The sequence below is a fragment of the Scleropages formosus genome, chromosome 10 (assembly GCF_900964775.1).
Source record: "Scleropages formosus chromosome 10, fSclFor1.1, whole genome shotgun sequence".
In the NCBI taxonomy this organism is placed as follows: Eukaryota; Metazoa; Chordata; class Actinopteri; order Osteoglossiformes; family Osteoglossidae; genus Scleropages; species Scleropages formosus.
The window spans coordinates 13,345,561-13,364,639 of NC_041815.1; the positions used below are offsets into that span (position 1 = coordinate 13,345,561).

General features: G+C 39.5%; 3 protein-coding genes across 3 annotated transcripts; all 3 read left to right on the forward strand.

Moving 5' to 3' along the window:
- The first annotated feature begins 631 nt into the window (after positions 1–631).
- On the forward strand, positions 632–1,564 carry LOC108922415 (olfactory receptor 1D2-like). Its single transcript, XM_018732522.2, has one exon. The coding sequence runs from the start codon at positions 632–634 to the stop codon at positions 1,562–1,564; it is 933 nt and encodes a 310-aa protein (XP_018588038.2).
- A 3,108-nt stretch (positions 1,565–4,672) lies between these two features.
- Positions 4,673–6,179, forward strand: LOC108922412 (olfactory receptor 1030-like). The gene is made up of 2 exons (XM_018732518.2): positions 4,673–4,741; positions 5,229–6,179. The coding sequence occupies exons 1-2, from the start codon at positions 4,673–4,675 to the stop codon at positions 6,177–6,179; spliced, it is 1,020 nt and encodes a 339-aa protein (XP_018588034.2).
- A 7,865-nt stretch (positions 6,180–14,044) lies between these two features.
- Positions 14,045–14,989, forward strand: LOC108922411 (olfactory receptor 1D5-like). The gene has a single exon (XM_018732517.1). The coding sequence runs from the start codon at positions 14,048–14,050 to the stop codon at positions 14,987–14,989; it is 942 nt and encodes a 313-aa protein (XP_018588033.1). The 5' UTR covers positions 14,045–14,047.
- Positions 14,990–19,079: the final 4,090 nt, after the last annotated feature.

The following is a 19,079-nucleotide window of genomic DNA, read 5'->3' on the forward strand; positions in this document are numbered from 1 at the left end:
ATGTGGTAGTGGACAGCTGAATTTGAATCAGTAACCTTATGGTTCAAAGACCCTGTGCTTTACTCCTAATCCACCTGCTCTTATTAGATTATTTAAAAAAGAAAATAAATGCAAATTGTGAAATTTCTTACATTTACAATAGAATTTGTACTGTCCGTTTCATAATATTGTAAAAAATGTACTGTCTTGTAGGTGATAGAATGTAGGAGTGAGAACGAGGAAGAGAAAACTTGAACACACTCTCTCTGTTGCAGTCATGTCCTTCCAAAAACCATTTCACATATCTGTTTTTATTGACAAATTGAGCTCAATGATAATTACACTGTACATTATCAGCCACTCATCAGTTATCCTCTCTGGAGTGAACCCACTCTCTTCTTCTATAGCTTCCTCTGTGGAAAACTTAAATGTTGGTTAGTAACGTGTGTTCTCCATTGAGGTCATAACTCTCTGGCAGTGTGCTGATGGTCATATTCTCCTTGTGTTGTTATAGGTAACAATGTTGTTTGTTCAAGGCTTAAAACATAACTTTTTAAAAAAAATATTGAAAAGTGAGCCATAAAATAATATACTGAGTATTCTGGCATTTTAATATTTTGTTAACTATTTGTCTTTCAGATTGTTTTCCACAATGCCAATAGACGAAGCCTTGAACACCTCAGTGTTTTCTCTCTCTGGCATAAGCGCAACTTGGGAAAATAGATACATTTTCTTCTGTATAACTTTCCTGTGTTATACTCTTATTCTTTCTGTTAACTTGACGCTAATTGTCACAGTTGTCCTGAGGAGAACTCTTCATGAACCCATGTACATCTTTCTGTGCAACTTGTGTGTAAATTGTTTATATGGGTCTACAGGTTTCTACCCCAAATTTCTGGCTGATTTACTTTCTGAGCCTCATGTGATCTCATATGCAGGGTGTATTATTCAGGTGTTAGTGATTTACTCCTCTGTTCTGTGTGACTTTTCCATATTGACAGTGATGGCTTATGACAGATTTGTAGCAATATGCAGGCCTTTGGAGTATTATACAGTCATGACCAAAAAAACCGTTACCAAATTAATTATGTTTTCATGGATTGCTCCAGTTTCATGTATGAGTTTTTTGGTTGTTTTTAGTTCTGCATTAACACTGTGTGGCTCAAAGATTGAAAAACTGTATTGTGAAAACTGGGCAATTGTTAGACTGTCATGTTCTTCAAAAACAGCATACAATGTTTTTGCATATATGGTAATACTTACATATATGGGGCATGCTTTTTTCATACTTTTTACATACATGAAACTCTTCAAAAGCAGCATCAGGTCCATTGAGGATCGGAAAAAGGTCATGCAGACGTGCACGCCACATCTGGTTTCGCTAGTTAATGTCACGGTTGCTTTTCTGTTTGACACAATGTACAGTCGATATGGCTCCAGAGATTTTCCACAGGGTCTCCGCCATTTTATGGCATTAGAGTTCCTGGTGGTGCCCCCACTTTTCAATCCTCTCATTTACGGTCTGAAACTCAGAAAAGTTCGAAATGAAGTCTTGCGATTCATGAGGAGCAATGTTAAATTTTGAACACTGAGCCATTTTGTGTGTAATGAATGTTATGATTTTATTTCATAGCTTAAACCTAACTTATCTCTTTCCCAAACAGTGAAGAATCAAGGCCCCATGACTGTGAAACAGTTCCATTATGAAAGACTTACTGCTTTTTCTTAAAGATCAAAATTTCAATTCTTTATGTTTGACCTGACATGTCTCCACAAAGCAACCAAAGTGAATAAAATCTGTATGGATTGATTTTGCCATGATCAAAGTTAATAAAGATCTAACAGGCCAGAATAAAACACCCTTGAAAAAAGGATCCTGAGAGCAAACCACTTTCCATTGCTTATGGCAGCAATGTTCATTTATTGGTGTTTCCAGCTGCATCTACACATCTATTTTAGATTTCACTTTTCAATATACTGATACGAATCAGATAAGTATGTTATTAAAATCAATAAATCTACCTGATCAAACATGCTCTTCTACGATTGACATTTTATCTCTTTTTTGTCTATGCTCAAAGTGGATGCGCACGCCCAAAAATCAGTGGGTTTCACTGTGTATTTGCAATGAGATATATTTATAGGACTGAGACAAATGCCAAAATTACACACACATTTTCAGAACCACTTGTCCCATACAGGGTCGCGGGGGACCGGAGCCTACCCGGCAACAAAGGGCGTAAGGCCGGAGGGGGAGGGGACACACCCAGGACAGGACGCCAGTCCATCGCAAGGCACTCCAAGCAGGACTCAAACCCCAGACCCACCGAAGAGCAGGACCTGGTCCAACCCACTGCGCCACTGCACCCCCGTTGCCAAAATTACATTAAACCTTTATTAGTGGGAAGAAAGATACAGTCATTCAGAATTAGATATCTTCACTTACTTCTTGAATAAAAACACTTTTTTTCAATATTTTCATTGTAGCGCTGCAAGCAAAGAAATTTTCTTTTCCACTGCATCTGACAGAAAACAGGTAGCTCAACTTGTCAAATGGACAACACTTTGTAACTGAAAATGAAAGTTTGTACATGGACAAGTAAAACACAGGAAGCATTGCTGGAGGAAATCTATATGAACAAAAGGAGAACACACAAACCCTGGAAAGACAGAGCTAAATTTTAATTCAGATATCAGGAGCTCTACCTTCTGAACAACTATGCTGCCTTCACTCAAACTTTATAACAAACTAAATAGCGGTTTGCAGAAATAGGTCAGTATCTTTATATATTTATTCATCACATAATGGAGATAATTCATCCTTAGAAACCAGTACAGTTGATGAATTGGCATTGCGAGGAAGAAAAATTGACATTATTTCTCATGGAAGGAAAAAAATCATAGGTTTCTAGTTCATTGTGAAATGTGAAGCACAAGTACTGGCCATAGACCAGTTTTCTTACTTTCACGCCTTCTACTGCTAATTGACATAATATAATATGTTGATAAAGGAACTGAACATAAATGAGCTAAACCTCAAATATAGGAAGATGAAATGCTTGCAGTGCAAAAATTGGGGAAATATGTAATGCATCTAGAGGGGGTGCGGTGGCGCAGTGGGTTGGACCACAGTCCTGCTCTTCAGTGGATCTGGGGTTCGAGTCCCGCTTGGGGTGCCTTGTGACGGACTGGCGTCCCGTCCTGGGTATGTCCTTACGCCCTGTGTTGCCGGGTAGGCTCCGGTTCCCTGTGACCCCGTATGGAACAAGCGGTTCTGAAAATGTGTGTGTGTGTAATGCATCTATAGAGATTATAATTTTACCAGGGCCTCCAGTGTAGAATGTTAAAATTATTTGTATAATAATAATTCAATATATAATTCAAGTATAAGTCCACATGGGGGTGTGGTGGCGCAGTGGGTTGGACCGCAGTCCTGCTCTCCGGTGGGTCTGGGGTTCGAGTCCTACTTGGGGTGCCTTGCGACGGACTGGCGTCCCGTCCTGGGTGTGTCCCCTCCCTCTCCGGCCTTACGCCCTGTGTTACCAGGTGGGCTCCGGTTCCCTGTGACCCCGTAAGGGACAAGCGGTTCTGAAAATGTGTGTATAATTCCACATATGATACATTCCAGTATGTACTGAGGTGAATCTTATGGTTCTGGTTGTATTGTAAAATTAATTTGCACGTGATTTGGCTATCACATGTGATTCTGATACAAATACAAAATTCTCAATTGAATGTTCTGCTTTTTTAAAATAATATCCTTAGAGCCATCTCTATCTGATTTCACCTGAAGTATGATTTTATTAAGCCAGTTTGATTTTGTACTTTGCTTAAATGTGCAAAATGTAAACTTTTTGCGGACACATGGCACAGCACTGTTTGAGACATAATTAAAGGTTTTAAGGTTTTTTGTTTAATAAATATTTGTGCATCTTGGCAAAATGTCCCTTTAGGTTTATCATTAGCCTAATTGGGCAATGCCAATACATCCCAGTTTTATGGCTCCTTGTAGTAGCCTATAAAAAGAAAGGTGTTGTTCATTTTAGAATCACTTTGAAACAAGCAGTGATGGGCTGGGAACGGTAATTGTTTATATTATTAGTAGTCGTAGCAGTAACAGTAGTAGTAGTAATAGTAGTAGTGGTAGTGTTGATGTAAGATTTTAATTTCAGTAGTTATTTTCTGGTAAATATTTTAAATAATGTCATGAATAAGTTTTTTTAATTTTCTGTATAAAATTCTGCATTTGCAAATATAATTAAAGAAAAAATAATATTGTTCATGTATAGAATCTATTTTATTGGAGGGTGCGGTGGGTTGGTCCTGGTCCTACTCTTTGGTGGGTTTGGGGTTCAAGTCCCACTTGGGGTGCCTTGTGATGGATTGGTGTCCCTTCCCCCTCTGGCCTTACGCCCTGTGTGCTGGGTTAGGCTCTGGTTACCAATGTCCCGTATGGGAGGAGTGGTTCGGACAGGTACAGTATATTCTATGAGCAATGTAGTTGAGTCCCAGGTTCTGTTAAAATCTACTGTTCTACTTTTACGAAAGATGCTTAACATTAATTTCTGTGTGTGACAGTTATCAGCTGTTGTGTTCCACAAGCAGTACGGCCCGAAGTGAGCACAACTCCAACTACCAGGTGAAATTAGAGTTTTGAAGGAATGTTCTGTCAGGCCCTTAAAGAGGATTGGACATGTGGTTGGCCCTATTTGAAAGCCTTTATCAGTATGTGCTTTCTGTGTCTGGACTGAGGATCAGCACAGTATGCTGAAGATATCAGAGCACATGAGTTCAGTCTGTTGTCAAAGTGTAATGGGGAGCACACTCTGCTTGTTTGTGCAAGTTTATTAATGCTTGTTTGTAAAAGAAATCCCTTTCGGCAGTTTTGAAGCAAATACAGAATCCCGGATATCAGAATTAAGGATGAGAATGACTGACAACAGAAGTTCTGCAATTTGACCATACTGGCCTGCATTCCCCTGTTTTAGGTACGTCCTTTGCTACCTTCTCATTGTCCTTTTGATAAGTAATTATCTACTGTCCCCCCATTTTGTAATGCACTGAATGATCATAACATTTTCAGAAAAATACTGCCTCAATGTAATCGGACATATACACTCCTGGTGCCTTCTTCAACAAAACAATAGAGCTTAAACAGTTTTTTAATAAATAAGACATCTTGAGGTATCTATTGAACGACATATTCAATTGTATTTTTTCGTAATGTTTTTTCAGTGTTTGTTTTGCAGATTTCCACAATGCCAATAGACGAAGCCTACAACACTTCAGTGTTCACTCTCTCTGGGATAAGTGCGACTTGGGAAAGTAGATACTTTTTTTTTTGCATAACCGTGTTGTGTTATCTTCTTATTCTTTCTGTTAACTTGACGTTAATTTTTAGAATTGTCCTGAGAAAATCTCTTCATGAACCCATGTACATCTTTCTGTGCAGTTTGTGTTTAAATGGATTGTATGGAACAGCAGGTTTCTACCCCAAATTTCTGTATGATTTGCTTCATGAACCTCAAGTAATTTCATATGCAGGATGCCTTATTCAGGTGTTAGTGATCTACTCCTCTGTTCTGTGTGACATTTCCATTTTGACAGTTATGGCTTATGACAGATTTGTGGCAATATGCAGGCCTTTGCAGTATCATGCAGTTATGACTAAGACTACTGTCACTAAACTTACTCTATTTTCATGGATTGCTCCAGTTTTATCTATGACTGTTTTGGTTATCTTTAGTGCAGGGTTAACACTGTGTGGCTCAGAGATTGAAAAACTGTACTGTGAAAACTGGGCTATTGTTAGATTGTCTTGTTCATCTACAACTATTTATAACATTTTTGCATATCTTGTGATACTTACATATTTGGTTCATATGTTTTGCATACTCTTTTCTTATCTGAAGCTTATTAAAAGCAGTATGAAGTCCATTGAGGACCGGCGAAAGGTGATACAGACATGCACGCCACATCTGCTTTCTTTAATTAATGTCACAGTTGCTTTGCTGTTTGATACAATGTATAGTCGATATGGGTCCAGAGATTTTCCACAGGGCCTCCGTCATTTTCTGGCATTAGAGTTTCTAGTGGTGCCCCCACTTCTTAATCCCCTTATTTATGGTCTGAAGCTCAGTAAAGTCCGAAATGAAGTATTCCGATGCCTTAAAACTAATGTTGTGAAATCTGAAAATTGAGAGAAACGTGAAATGAAAAGCTTTACAATCTCATTGCCGTTTCTGATCTTTTACCACCTTCTCTGACCTATTATCAATCCATCACTTCATTGCAGCATCTCTATTTTTTCAGTAATGACTAAATTCAATGTATAACCCAGTCTTTCACAAATGTTTTCATCAGGTAACCATACTTCCTTTTCCCTTTTCACCAAAGATTCCACCGGATTCATTATGTGATGTCATCTTCTTATAGGCTTGACGTATAAACCAATTCTAAATGTTTAATAATTAAATTAATTATTAAATATTAATCGGGGGGCTGAGTGGCACAGTGGGTTTGGCCTCTGCCTGGTCTCTGGTGGGTGTGGGGTACGAGACCCACTAAAGGTGCCTTGTGATGGACTGGTGTCCCATCCTGGGTGTGTCCCGCCCCCCTCTGGCCTTGTGCCTTGTGCTGCCAGGCTAGGCTCCAGCTCACCACAACCCCGATTGGGACTAGCAGTTTCAGCAAGTGTGTGTGTGTGTGTGTGTGTGTGTGTGTGTGTGTGTGTGTGAGATTAAATATTAATGATCAAAACTATATAAACATTGCTGAGATCACACAGCAGTCAACTGACCCTAATCTGAAAACATTTGTTTCTCCTCACCACAGGAACACTGTAATACTTTAGCATAACATTTGTTGCATAATTGAACAGTTATACACACACACACACACACACACACACACACACACATTTTCAGAACCGCTTGTCCCATACGGGGTCACGGGGAACCGGAGCCTACCCGGCAACACAGGGCGTAAGGCCGGAGGGGGAGGGGACACACCCAGGACAGGATGCCAGTCCATTGCAAGGCACCCCAAGCGGGAATCGAACCTCAGACCCACCAGAGAGCAGGACTGTGGTCCAACCCACTGCGCCACTGCGCCACCGCACCCCCCTGAACAGTTATACTTTTTATAATAATTGCTCATTCCTGTGATGCTTATTTGTTTTTCTTTATATTTATTTCTGTGTGACTTTATTCTGTTTGTATTGATCAGTGAAACAAATAAAACTTTGCTTTTTCAAAACAGCAAGAAAAGCTGATTTAAAATTTGTTTTCCTAAAGGAAATTAATTTATTGTACCTGATGTCACAGGTAACGATACTTTATGACATTAAGAACTGTTTATATAGTGTTTTGACTCCACTGTTATTATGCAGATTATAGCTCATAGGGCATTCTGGATGATCACCTAATTTTTTTGTGGAAAATTGCCCAGATATTTCTCATTTCACTTCTGTCCCATTCCATTTATGTTTATAGCGCACTCTTACCAGAGTAACACAGAGCATTAAACAATTTTATAGAGAATAAGTCATAGAGGAAAACAAAAAAAAATCCTCCCAAACAAAAAGAAGAGGAGAAAAACAAACCTCTTGTTACTTGTGACTTTGAACTAAAAATCGTACTTAATTTGTGGATGTTGTATTTCAGTGTGTGTTGGCAAGAACAGTTTAGACTCTGGAAGCGTAGTGAAACGATGGTCAGTAGACATAAAGACATAAGCAGGCAGGCAGATAGACAAATCTTTTTTGAGTGAGATACAAGCTGCCCAAGATGAGAATTATTTATTATAGCACTTAAATTTAATTCCTTGTAGGCATGAATGCAGAGATGTACATGGGTTCATGCACATTTTTCTCAGAGTAAATAACTTCAGTAAGAAGTAAGGGACAGCTAGTATAGTGCAGTGGTTACAACTGCTGCCTTTGGATTCAAAGGTCATAGGTTGGAATCTCACCTCCCACTGTAGTACCCTTCACTAAGGTAATTATTACCCTAAATTTCTCCAGGAAAAATTACCCAGCTGCACAAATGGGAAGTAATTGTAGTGGATTAACATTCTAAGTTGCTTTGTGGAAAAGTGTCAGCTAAATGAATAAATATAGGTTTAACCATAATATCCTGATGTGAAGCAGAAGTATGTCCTTCTGTACATCCTGTCAGTATGAAGAACATCTGTTCTGTACACTGCTGAAAGCTTTTCAAGGTCTGAATCTGTTCCCTAATGAAGTGCCATTACATGAGAATTAATTATAAGAAGCTTTTTCATACTGTATCTGAACTTGATGGTGAACACTGTCTGGTGTGAGACTACTCCTGTCTGGCCTTCCCGCTACTGCCGTCACTCCTCTACAGCTGAAACAGAATGCTGCTGGTGCCTGAATTGTGTTTAGCTTGCCAAAGCATTCCCATGTATCTCCTCTACTCATTTCTCTGCACTGGCTTCCTATAGTTGCCCAAATCAAATTCAAGACCTTGGTTATGGCCTACAAATGCATCAATAGAACTGCTCCCAGCTTTCTACAACACTCATTAGCCGCTACACCCCAACCAGACCGCTACTCTCTTCTGCATCTGCTCACTTGGTGGCCCCACGCATGAAAGGTAAAGCACAGAGGTTCTTGGTTCTGGCTCCATTGCAGTGGAACAACTTCCCCCTCCCAGTCAGAACCACTAAAACTCTGTCCACATTTAAGAAGGGTCTGAAAACTCACCTCTTCCAGACTCACTTCACTCACTTAAGTTCATGTCAGGTGTAAATGTTCATACACCATAACTTTAAGATCATGCCTGGACAACCCTTTACACAGCTACTCCTGTAATGTGTAATGTTTGTGTATCTCAAAAAAAAAACATTTGCAGGAAAGTGATCATAAATCGGTGGGGGCGCGGTGGCGCAGTGGGTTGGACCGCAGTCCTGCTCTCCGGTGGGTCTGGGGTTCAAGTCCCGCTTGGAGTGCCTTGCGACGGACTGGCGTCCCGTCCTGGGTGTGTCCCCTCCCTCTCTCCAGCCTTACGCCCTGTGTTGCCGGGTAGGCTCCGGTTCCCCGTGACCCCGTATGGGACAAGCGGTTCTGAAAGTGTGTGTGATCATAAATCGTTGATATTCTGACTTTTATGCAGCTACTCGTGTCATGAACATTGGTGCATATGGTAGAAAAAAACTAACTATATTTAAGAATCGCTCGCCTACAACTATGTCTCTTTTTCTCCTCATGTAACACACACATTGTATTTTCTATGAGATGGTCGTCACTTTAGAGGAAGTGTCTCCTAAATGAGTAAATGTAAATGTAAAAGTAAATACTACTAATTTATGCACTTTTACTTTATGAAAGTAATTAATGTGTCAATATTTCATTGTTACTGTCACCTTGGTGAATAAGGTGTGTGGGCTGATAACACTACATAGAGTTCACTGGACATCGCTTTGGAGAAAAGCGTCTGCAAAATAAATAAATGTGAATAAATTTAATGTAATGTACTGGACATGCGCTTATTTAAAACTTTATGGTGGACATAGAAAGCATCACTTGGTCATAAATTGAGTGAATGCAGCCTTGTCTTAAAGCATTGACCTAATATTAATAATGTGACAAAGCGTTCCTTTTCTTTGTCTGAACCATTTTCTAACCATGGTGCATGTTTTCCAAAGTCCTTTAAGCCCAAATTCAACACAGACATGTTTCAGGTAGACTGTTAACTCTCCATTGTCAGTTTTCTGTATGTTGAGTGTGGCTAGCAGACTGGTATTGTATATTGTGTGCTTGGTGTATCCTGCCTAGACTTGCACCCTGTGCTTCTGGGTTAGGGTCCAGATCACGTATAAAGCTGGTAATTGATGTTCATCTATAGAATGAAAAAAGTAAATATTCATAGATGCATTTAAAGCAAGCCAGCAATACCAGCCACGCCAGCAAGGCCAGCAAGGCCAGCAAGGCCTTTGCCTTTGCATCATCTGTTGTTTTCAGCTCCTAGAGAAAGTGTCTGCAGGTCCCTGCTTAGGGTCAGTTCAGTGACGTTCATAGTTGCAACCGTGTCTAAAGGGAGGTCATTATGTTCTATCTCTGAGGTCCTATAACATTGTCTCAGACCTTAATGTCAACCAGGCCCACAAGGACTTCACTTTGTTAGTTCTGGTCTTGTGGTCTCAAGGGAGGATGTCTACAAATTACTGGTTGCTTTCCGGGGAAAAGAGGGCCAACACAGGACTAATGACCTACCTGTGTAATGGAGAGATAAACATGTTTTTCAAATCACTTGCTTTATCCATTGTGTATACAGACATGTCACAGATAGGCAGTCAGGCAGTGCATTTTAAGAAATACAATGGTAATAATATGGTTAACGCTAAAGCTGAAAGGTAAATTGGAATGGTTTATTTATTTATTTATTTATTTATTTGTATTAGGCATATGTATTAGGCATATGTGCAGCATGTCCACTGTTAGTTTGTTCTGCAATGGTGAATCATAACTGGAAATGTTCAGCCATGCACAGCAGATTTAAAAAAAAACTCAACTGACAACTTGGGTAGAACACGCCGCTACTGTTTTCTAGTTTGTTGATGAAGACTTAACCTCTAAAATAATAACTGTAACATACAAGAGCAATCCACTGCATGCTGGCAAAGTGTCAATGGGGGACTATAATTATGGTAATAGAGGTCTTTGTATACCTATCATGTCTTGAAAAGACAAGTGAAAACACATTAACAATTTATTCATTTTGGGAGAAAGATGGTATGATGAAAGGAATGATTAAAATCAATGATAAACATGTTTTTGGAATGACAATGCTTTGGGGAACTTACACCAAAAGTAACCCTAAAAACATGCATCAGAGTCCATTATAGCTCATTAGCATTTCATTAATGTTAGGAAAATAATTTTTCTTCAAGAGTTAATTAGGGCAAACAGGATCTTATTTGCTGGGAAATCCATACTCTATTATTATTATTATGCCGGTGTTCAAGAGTCCTATGTCACTGAATGAGAAGAGCGCTCCATAAAAATAAATTGAATAGAATTGAATTTGGGGGTGGCACAGTGGGCTTGGCCGGGTCCTGCTCTCTGGCAAGTCTGGCTTGGGGTGCCCTGTGATGGACTGGTGTCCCATCCTGGGGGTGTCCACTCCACCTCCAGCCTTGTGCCCTGTGTGGTTGGATTAGGCTCTGGCTTGCTGTGACCCAGATTGGGACAAGCAGCTTCAGACAGTGTGTGTGTGTGTGTGTGTGTGTGTCTGAGAATTGAAGGGGGCGTAATGGTGCGGTGGGTTCTGCAGGTGCCCCCTGTGGCGGGTCTGGGGTTTGAGCACTGTTTGGGGTGCCTTGTGATGGACTGGTGTCCCATCCTGGGTATGTCCCCTCCCCCTTCAGCCTTGTGCTCTGTGTTGCCAGGCAGGGCTACGGCTTGCCGCAACCCTGCTCTGGACAAGCAGTTGTTGACGATGGATAGATGAATTAAATTGAATATTATACAGGTAGTCCCTGGATTATGAATGAGTTCCGTTCCTAAGTCTGTCTTTAAGTCAAATTTTTCCTTAAGTCGGAAAAGTTAGGTGCAGTTCGTATCTAATGTCAGTTAGTCAAACATATGTCTTAGTATATAGTATACTGTACCTTTCTATGCATAAAAAAACATTAAAGAAACACTCCCAAATTCACTAAAACAATCACAGCGAACCAGAGCCTAACCCGACAGCACAGGGTGTAAGGCCTGGAGGGGAGGGGTCACAACCAGGACTGGACGCCAGTCTGCCGCAAGGCACCCCAAGCAGGACGCGAACCCCAGAGCCACCAGAGAGCAGGCACAGGGCAAGGCCGCTATGCCACCACGCCCCCTCCACTAAAACATATTTAACATAATAATAATAATAATAATAATAATAATAATAATAATAATAATAAGAAGAAGAAGAAGAAGAAGAAGAAAAAGAAGGCATACAAAGAGATAATATTAAATGTTATTACAATATTTATAAAAGAGAGAGAAAACAAAAAAAATAAGCCAAATACAATAGCAAACGAGACACTGTTAACAGCAACGTGTTCCGACTTTAAAGAATGATGTCTTTGTCCTACCTCGGTCCCACGCGCCCACATGCCGATGAACCGCTGTAGAAGCACAATTTTTTGATGCCTGTCTGAGATTGGTTCGTAACTGCGGGTTGTACGTAAGTTGGATGTTTGTAACCTGGGGACTGCCTGTATACTGTGCAGGTGGTATTTAGGAGTACATATACATAGTCCATCCATCCATCCATCATCAGAAACTGTTCCTCCAGGAAAGCAAGAGGCAGAAAAGACCCTGGAGGAGATAACAATCCATCGCTTGGCAATAATTCACTCATTTACTCACACAGACACACAAAGGGCAATTCAGAGTTATCAGTACACCTAAAAAATGTCTTTGGGTTGTGTGTGGAAGCTGAGGCACCTTGAGGAAACCCACTCAAAAAGAAAGAGAATATGTAAACTTTGCACACACTCAGCAGAATTTTAATTCACATGGAAACCCACAATCCAGGAGCTGTGAGGCATACATGCAACTCACTGACCTCAAAGTCACTGCACATTTGAACAACAAAATATTTTTTTTAAAACAAACCAAGTCCAAATGTTTCACAAGGGCACAACAGATGTGGACTTCAAAGAATTTAAACAAGGTCACAAATCTAGATCTCTTACCATTATGATAGATGATGTAATATTCATTAAGTGAAATATATCTTACACTATCACTGTGGATGTGGTGCCCGCATGTATCCTGTTTTATAGTTTAGAAATCGCAATAAAAAGGCTAAAGCACGGAGGTTCTCGGATCTGGCTCAGTTGTGGTGGAATGACCTTCCCCTCCCACTCAGAACTGCTGAAACTCTGTCTGCATTCAAGAAGGGTCTGAAAACTCACCTTTTCTGGACCCATTTCGCCAAAGACCTCTCCAGCTCATGTACGGTGTAAATGTTCATGCAACGTAACTTAATGAGCATCACCAGATGAAAGCCTTTTATCAGCCACTACTCCAGCATTGTATTTGCTTGCTTGTGTAACTTAATATTATTTTAAAAAATGGTAGGAAGGTATCAGGATTTGTCTATCCTGTGTTTTATGCACCTACTTGAGCGATGAACCTCGGTGCAGCAAGCGGTAGGTAACACACTAGGTTTACTTGAGTCTCATGTCTGCAGCTATGTCTTTTTCTCTTAATGTAATGCATAAATTGTACTTTTGCTGAGATGTACGTTGCTTTGGACAAAAGCGCCTGCTAAATGAATAAATGTAAATGTAAACCAGGGAACACACAGAAATTGAATCACATGAGATAGAAGCCAGAAATAAATATTAACTTTGCATCAAGCCAATGAAAAAACATTTTTTTCATTAATTATTTTGTGTATTGCTTGGAGAAGGATCATTGATCATTAGTGTAACTGGAAAATTCCTTCAAATCCCAAATCCCTTAATCTGGACGCCTTTAAATCCTGTTTCCTTAGAACAGACTTTAAAAGCCAAGCGTGTTTCATTTTAGACATACAGGAAGAAGTCATGGGCTGTAACAGGTATTGCTTGATGATATTGCTGACAATTTATCATTATTATTATTATTATTATTATTATTATTATTAGTAGTAGTAGTAGTAGTAGTAGTAGTAGTAGTGGTAGTAGTAGTAGTATTGTTATTATATTGTATGTCTCTTTTAAACAAGATGGAATATTTTGGATATTCGTTATTAATCCCCAACGTAATAATTTCACTTTTACTTAAATATGTTGAAAATAAATACATCAATTTAAAACTGTTTTCATATTTGTAGAATAATTGAACTGGTATGGAAACGTGAATCTCAGGCAGTAAGTTTTAAAGCTGCAAAAGTACAGAATTAAAACAAAATGATTGATTGAATTATGCAATCATGCTTTGCTATGATAATTATGAAAGATTGTTAACAATACTGGAAATTAATTATTTTAGCAAATAATGTAATGATTAAGAAATATTAAATGAAAGATTTGAGTTTGCATGCTTTTGTACTTTTTCCAGGTTATTTCAACAATGGCAACAGATAATGTCTACAACACCTCTGTGTTCACCCTTTCTGGGATAAGTGCAACTTGGCAAAGTAGATACATTTTCTTCGGCATCACCTTCTTGTGTTATCTTCTGATTGTCTCTGTTAACTTAACATTAGTTCTCACTATTTCCTTAAGAAAAAACCTTCATGAACCCATGTACATCTTTCTGGGAAATCTTTGTGTAAATGGATTATACGGATCTGCAGGTTTCTACCCTAAATTTCTGTCTGATTTACTTACTGAGCTTCAAGTCATATCATACACAGGATGCATTATTCAAGTGTTAATAATTTACTCCTCTGTCCTATGTGACTTTTCAACTTTAACAGTGATGGCTTATGACAGATTTGTGGCAATATGCAGGCCTTTGGAGTATCATGCTATAATGACAAGTAGAACTATTGTTACATTAATTCTGTTTTCATGGATCACACCAGTTTTTTGCATGTCTCTTTTGGTTGTTTTAAGTTCTGGATTGATTCTGTGCGGATCTCATATTGAAAAACTATATTGTGAAAATTGGGCTATTGTTAGACTTTCTTGTTTTCCTACTACACTTTGTAATGTTTTTGGCTATATTGTGATACTAACATATTTGGGTCATGTGTTTTTCATATTGTTTTCCTATATGAAACTCATCAAAACCAGCATCACATCCACTGAAGACTGGAACAAATTTATGCAGACCTGCACACCACATTTACTTTCGTTAATTAATGTCACGGTTGCTTTGCTGTTTGACACAATGTACAGTCGATACGGGTCAAGAGATTTTCCTCAGAGTCTCCGCCATTTCTTGGCATTAGAGTTCTTGGTGGTGCCCCCACTTCTCAATCCCCTTATTTATGGTCTAAAACTCAGAAAGGTCCGAAATGAAGTCTTCAGATGTATAAAGAATAAAACTGTCAAATTTGAAAATTGAGTGGCGTTGTACTACAAATGATGAAACATTTTTTTTTTCACCTTTCTTGACTTGGTCTAACCACACTGCTTCACTTCTTATGCTCTTCTTACCCCATTAAATACATTTTAATAATATCATAAATGAATAAGAAAAAAGGAGAATTTAGTCTTACACACCCTTCATCATAAAAAATACTGTGCCTTTAAATGTGAGATTTGTGATTTGACAATGTCTTCCAAGAGCTCTGAGACAAAAAAAAATAAATAATTCATATCATGCTTTGCTCAGAACAGACAAGAAACATCAAAATGACATCCGCTGTTGTATTTTTATTGTTTGAGTTGGTGTTGTGTGGAAAGGTGTTGTTTGTATTTGGTTGTCAACTTGTAACTGCTGATGAATGATTGGCATTGAGTTTAATTGTATAATTTGAAATGCGATTTATAGAACTGCCACTAGATGTCCATACGTTAATTACGTTCCTTGGTCTTTTTGCGTAAATGAAAAAAGAAGTAGTGAAGAAGAGTTTGGCTCAGAGTGTACTGCCTCAGAGTGTACAAGTGGAGCGACGGATATTTGTTGGTATTTTAATTAAATGTAACGTTTTATTAGAAACCCAGGAGTCAGTCTCGTCATTTGCGAACTTGGGAAGCTGCAACGTGGTTCGTGACAACAACATCCGCCTCTTACCCAACCAAGTGATTTTATCTGAAGGATAGTGTTAAGGATTCGTTGAATATTCGCTGTTTATTTCTCTGGTACTTATTTAATTGTCTTTTCAGTTTTTCTTCAGTACCTTTATATCATTTTTATTTGATTAATAAAAATGTTGATAGAAATTCTTTTTCCACAACAGTAATTTTTCTCTTTGCTACTTTCATAGTCAGAGGTCCATAGTAATGACTTACATTTACCTGTTGCTTGTGCATAAGTAGGTTTCTGGAAAAATTTCTTTTCTTCAGAAGTTTTGAACATTGATAATTTTTACTTGGGTACATTTCCAAAGAAAAAAGTGTACATATCCCCCATTATAATTACTTTTGACATTCTGTAAAACTAAGCCATTTTTAATGCAAAATATTAGTGAACCAGCTGGCATTCTCTGTGAATTTTATTGGCTCTTTTCAGTTGTCAGTCAATAACTTGTGAATGATTAACATTATCACACTTAATCAGACTTTCATTGCATATAATGAATATGTTCATCAATATTCAATGATGTATTAATTAATTTGCTAATAAAATGTGATTCTTAAACAAAAGTGAGGTGGTGAGTCTGGCTAGTTTTTATACTTTGGTCCTTCCGCTCTTTAAGGAAACACCACTGCATTCCAATGAGACCAGAACTCTGATGTGTGACCTATCCAACCAAAAGGCTTACTGGTTACTCATCCACCCTAACCCTAAATGATATGTTGCCTATATGACAGGAGCTAATTAAAAAAAAAACACACAGCAGAGAGATAGAGTAACACTCAGCAAGCTTTATTTCACGACAGCAAGTACTCTGTCTGCACACTCACCAGAGCCTACAGAGACATTCGACTTGGAACAGCTTCTTTTGTGCTTATATACTTTGTAAACCAAGTACCTACTTAGTGAAAAAAGTTCATAGCCAAATTACTGAACTTGTTTGCCAGAGTATCCTGCCGATGCCATCCTTAAAAAGGCCATCTATGCTGTGAGAAAGAGAAAAACACCTTTCTCACCTTCACTTCCTCTATTATACTTTTTATCCTAGAGCAAAGGGAAACATCTGCGGTACAGGACATTCTTAGTTTTATACATTCCATCGATTCCTGTTGAGACAGGTTATTCCTTAAACTAATCATTTTGCCTAGCTCCTTTGCTAAGAGTCTGGGAGTAACAATTGATGCGAGTCTGTCATTCTCTCAACATATCGAAGCCACAACCCGGTCCTGCAGATACATCCTGCGTAATATTTGTAGGATCCGTCCCTACCTCACTACTGACTCCGCCCAACTACTAGTCCAGGCCATGGTGACTTCCTGTCTGGACTACTGCAACTCTCTTCTGTGTGGCTAATGCCATCAAACCTCTGCAGCTGAAACAGAATGCTGCTGCACGAGTTGTGTTTGATTTACCAAAGCACTCCCATGTATCTCCTCTACTCACCTCTCTGCACTGGCTTCCTATAGCTGCCCGTATCAAATTCAAAACCCTGGCTACTGTGTACAAATGCATCAATATAACTGCTCCCAGCTATTTACAAGACTTAATCAACTGCTACATCAGGCTCCTTCGCTTGTCTACTTCTGTTTGCTTGGTGGTCCGGCACACGAAAGGTAAAGCTCGGAGGTTCTCGGTTCTGGGTTCATTGTGATGAAATGACCCTCCCCTGTCACTCAGAACTGTGGAAATTCTGTTGTTTTCAAGAAAGGTCTGAAAACCCACCTTTTCCAGATCTACTTCGCCCAAGATCTCTTCAGATCATCTATGGTGTACCTGTTCACGCATTGTAACTCCAGAAGCATCCCCAGATACAACCTTTATTCAGTCATTACTCTGGTATTAGGGGGTGCGGTGGCGCAGTGGGTTGGATTGCAGTCTTGCTCTCCGGTGGGTCTGGGGTTCAAGTCCCGCTTAGGGTGCCTTACGACGGACTGGCGTCCCGTCCTGGGTGTGTCCCCTCCCCCTCCGGCCTTACGCCCTGTGTTACCGGGTAGGCTCCGGTTCCCTGTGACCCCGTATGGGACAAGCGGTTCTGAAAATGTGTGTGTGTGTACTCTGGTATTGTACTGCTCATTTGTGTATCTTATAATATTTAATTAAAAAAAATAAATTTAAAAAAAAAATTGGTGTGGATATCGGGATTTGTCTATCTTGTGTCTTATGTCTTATGCACCTACTTGAACGATGAACCTCGGTGCAGCAAGTGGTAGGAAACAAACTAGGTTTGCTTGAGACTTTCATGTTTGCAGCTATGTCTCTTTCTCTCAATGTAATGCATAAATTGTACTTTTGCTGAGATGTACGTCACTTTGGACAAAAGCATCTGCTAAATGAATAAATGTAAATGTAATCAAAACATTTTTACTCTCACACCTAGACACTGCCAAAGGATGTAACTGTTAGTATGCATGAAGTCCACCTCTAACCTAAAAACATGTTACAGTAGTCTATTGCTCTTCTCCTGCTTTGTAGCTAGGTTGCCAACGTTCACAAGTTCTCATGACAACTTGTTTTGGAAGGCTGAAGCAGTCTGCCATTCAACCCACTTATACCTGCAAAGAGCCATCTGATCTGACAATCCAAAGGCTGACTGGAAAGGCAGCATGGTCCTCTGCTAAAAAGGGTCAAAGGGTATATCTTTTCACACTCAAGTATATCCCATATCTTTCAAGTCCCAAGTGCTTAAGCCCTTTGAAATTAAAAAAAAAATAATAAAATCCTGGTCACCTATCATCTGCAGTTGCCTACCCTTTGCCATAGTTGTCCTACATTTCAACTTTCTGTACAGAACTCTTCAAATATCCCCCTCCCTCCCATCGAGACTAATAGTTGGCCTGCATATCCTGCATATCCTGCATGTCCTGCATATCTCTCTTGGACTCCAGGCACTGTGGTCATTGACTGCTTTGTCTTGTCAAGTAAAAGGGGTATGGTCTCGAGGAGCAATCTTTGGGGATGGCAATAAAATAATGTAACTTGCTACACTGAGGCATGTAAAAATCACCCTACTTACATCTAGTATATGATTTCTTAGGAGGTTAGCCTCCAATGGTTTAAATCATTTATTAAGATGAGCCTATTGTTTGCAAGGACAGTTGTCCCATTTTGAATACAGAAATATTCAACACTACAAATCAGCAAACACACACACAGACATTGGCTGAAGCCACTTGTCCCAAGCGGGGTCACCGCAAGCCGGAGCCTAACCCGGCAACACAGGGCATAAGGCTGGAGGGGGAGGGTACACACACCCAGAATGGGACACCAGTCCATCACAAGGCACCCCAAGCAGGACTTGAACCCCAGACCCACCAGAGAGATAGATCTGGCCAAACTCACGACACCATCATGCCCCTACATTCTGTGTAACTAATTTCCTACAACTTTTTAACTATCACAATCATTTCTGAGAGAC

Excerpts from the sequence above, each read along its gene's own strand:
- LOC108922412 (XM_018732518.2), top strand. The coding sequence starts at position 4,673 with ATGTGGTTGGCCCTATTTGAAAGCCTTTATCAGTATGTGCTTTCTGTG. Across the intron at positions 4,742-5,228 it reads CTGGACTGAGGATCAGCACA|ATTTCCACAATGCCAATAGA; the intron begins GTATGCTGAAGA and ends TTTGTTTTGCAG.
- LOC108922415 (XM_018732522.2), top strand. The coding sequence starts at position 632 with ATGCCAATAGACGAAGCCTTGAACACCTCAGTGTTTTCTCTCTCTGGC.
- LOC108922411 (XM_018732517.1), top strand. The coding sequence starts at position 14,048 with ATGGCAACAGATAATGTCTACAACACCTCTGTGTTCACCCTTTCTGGG.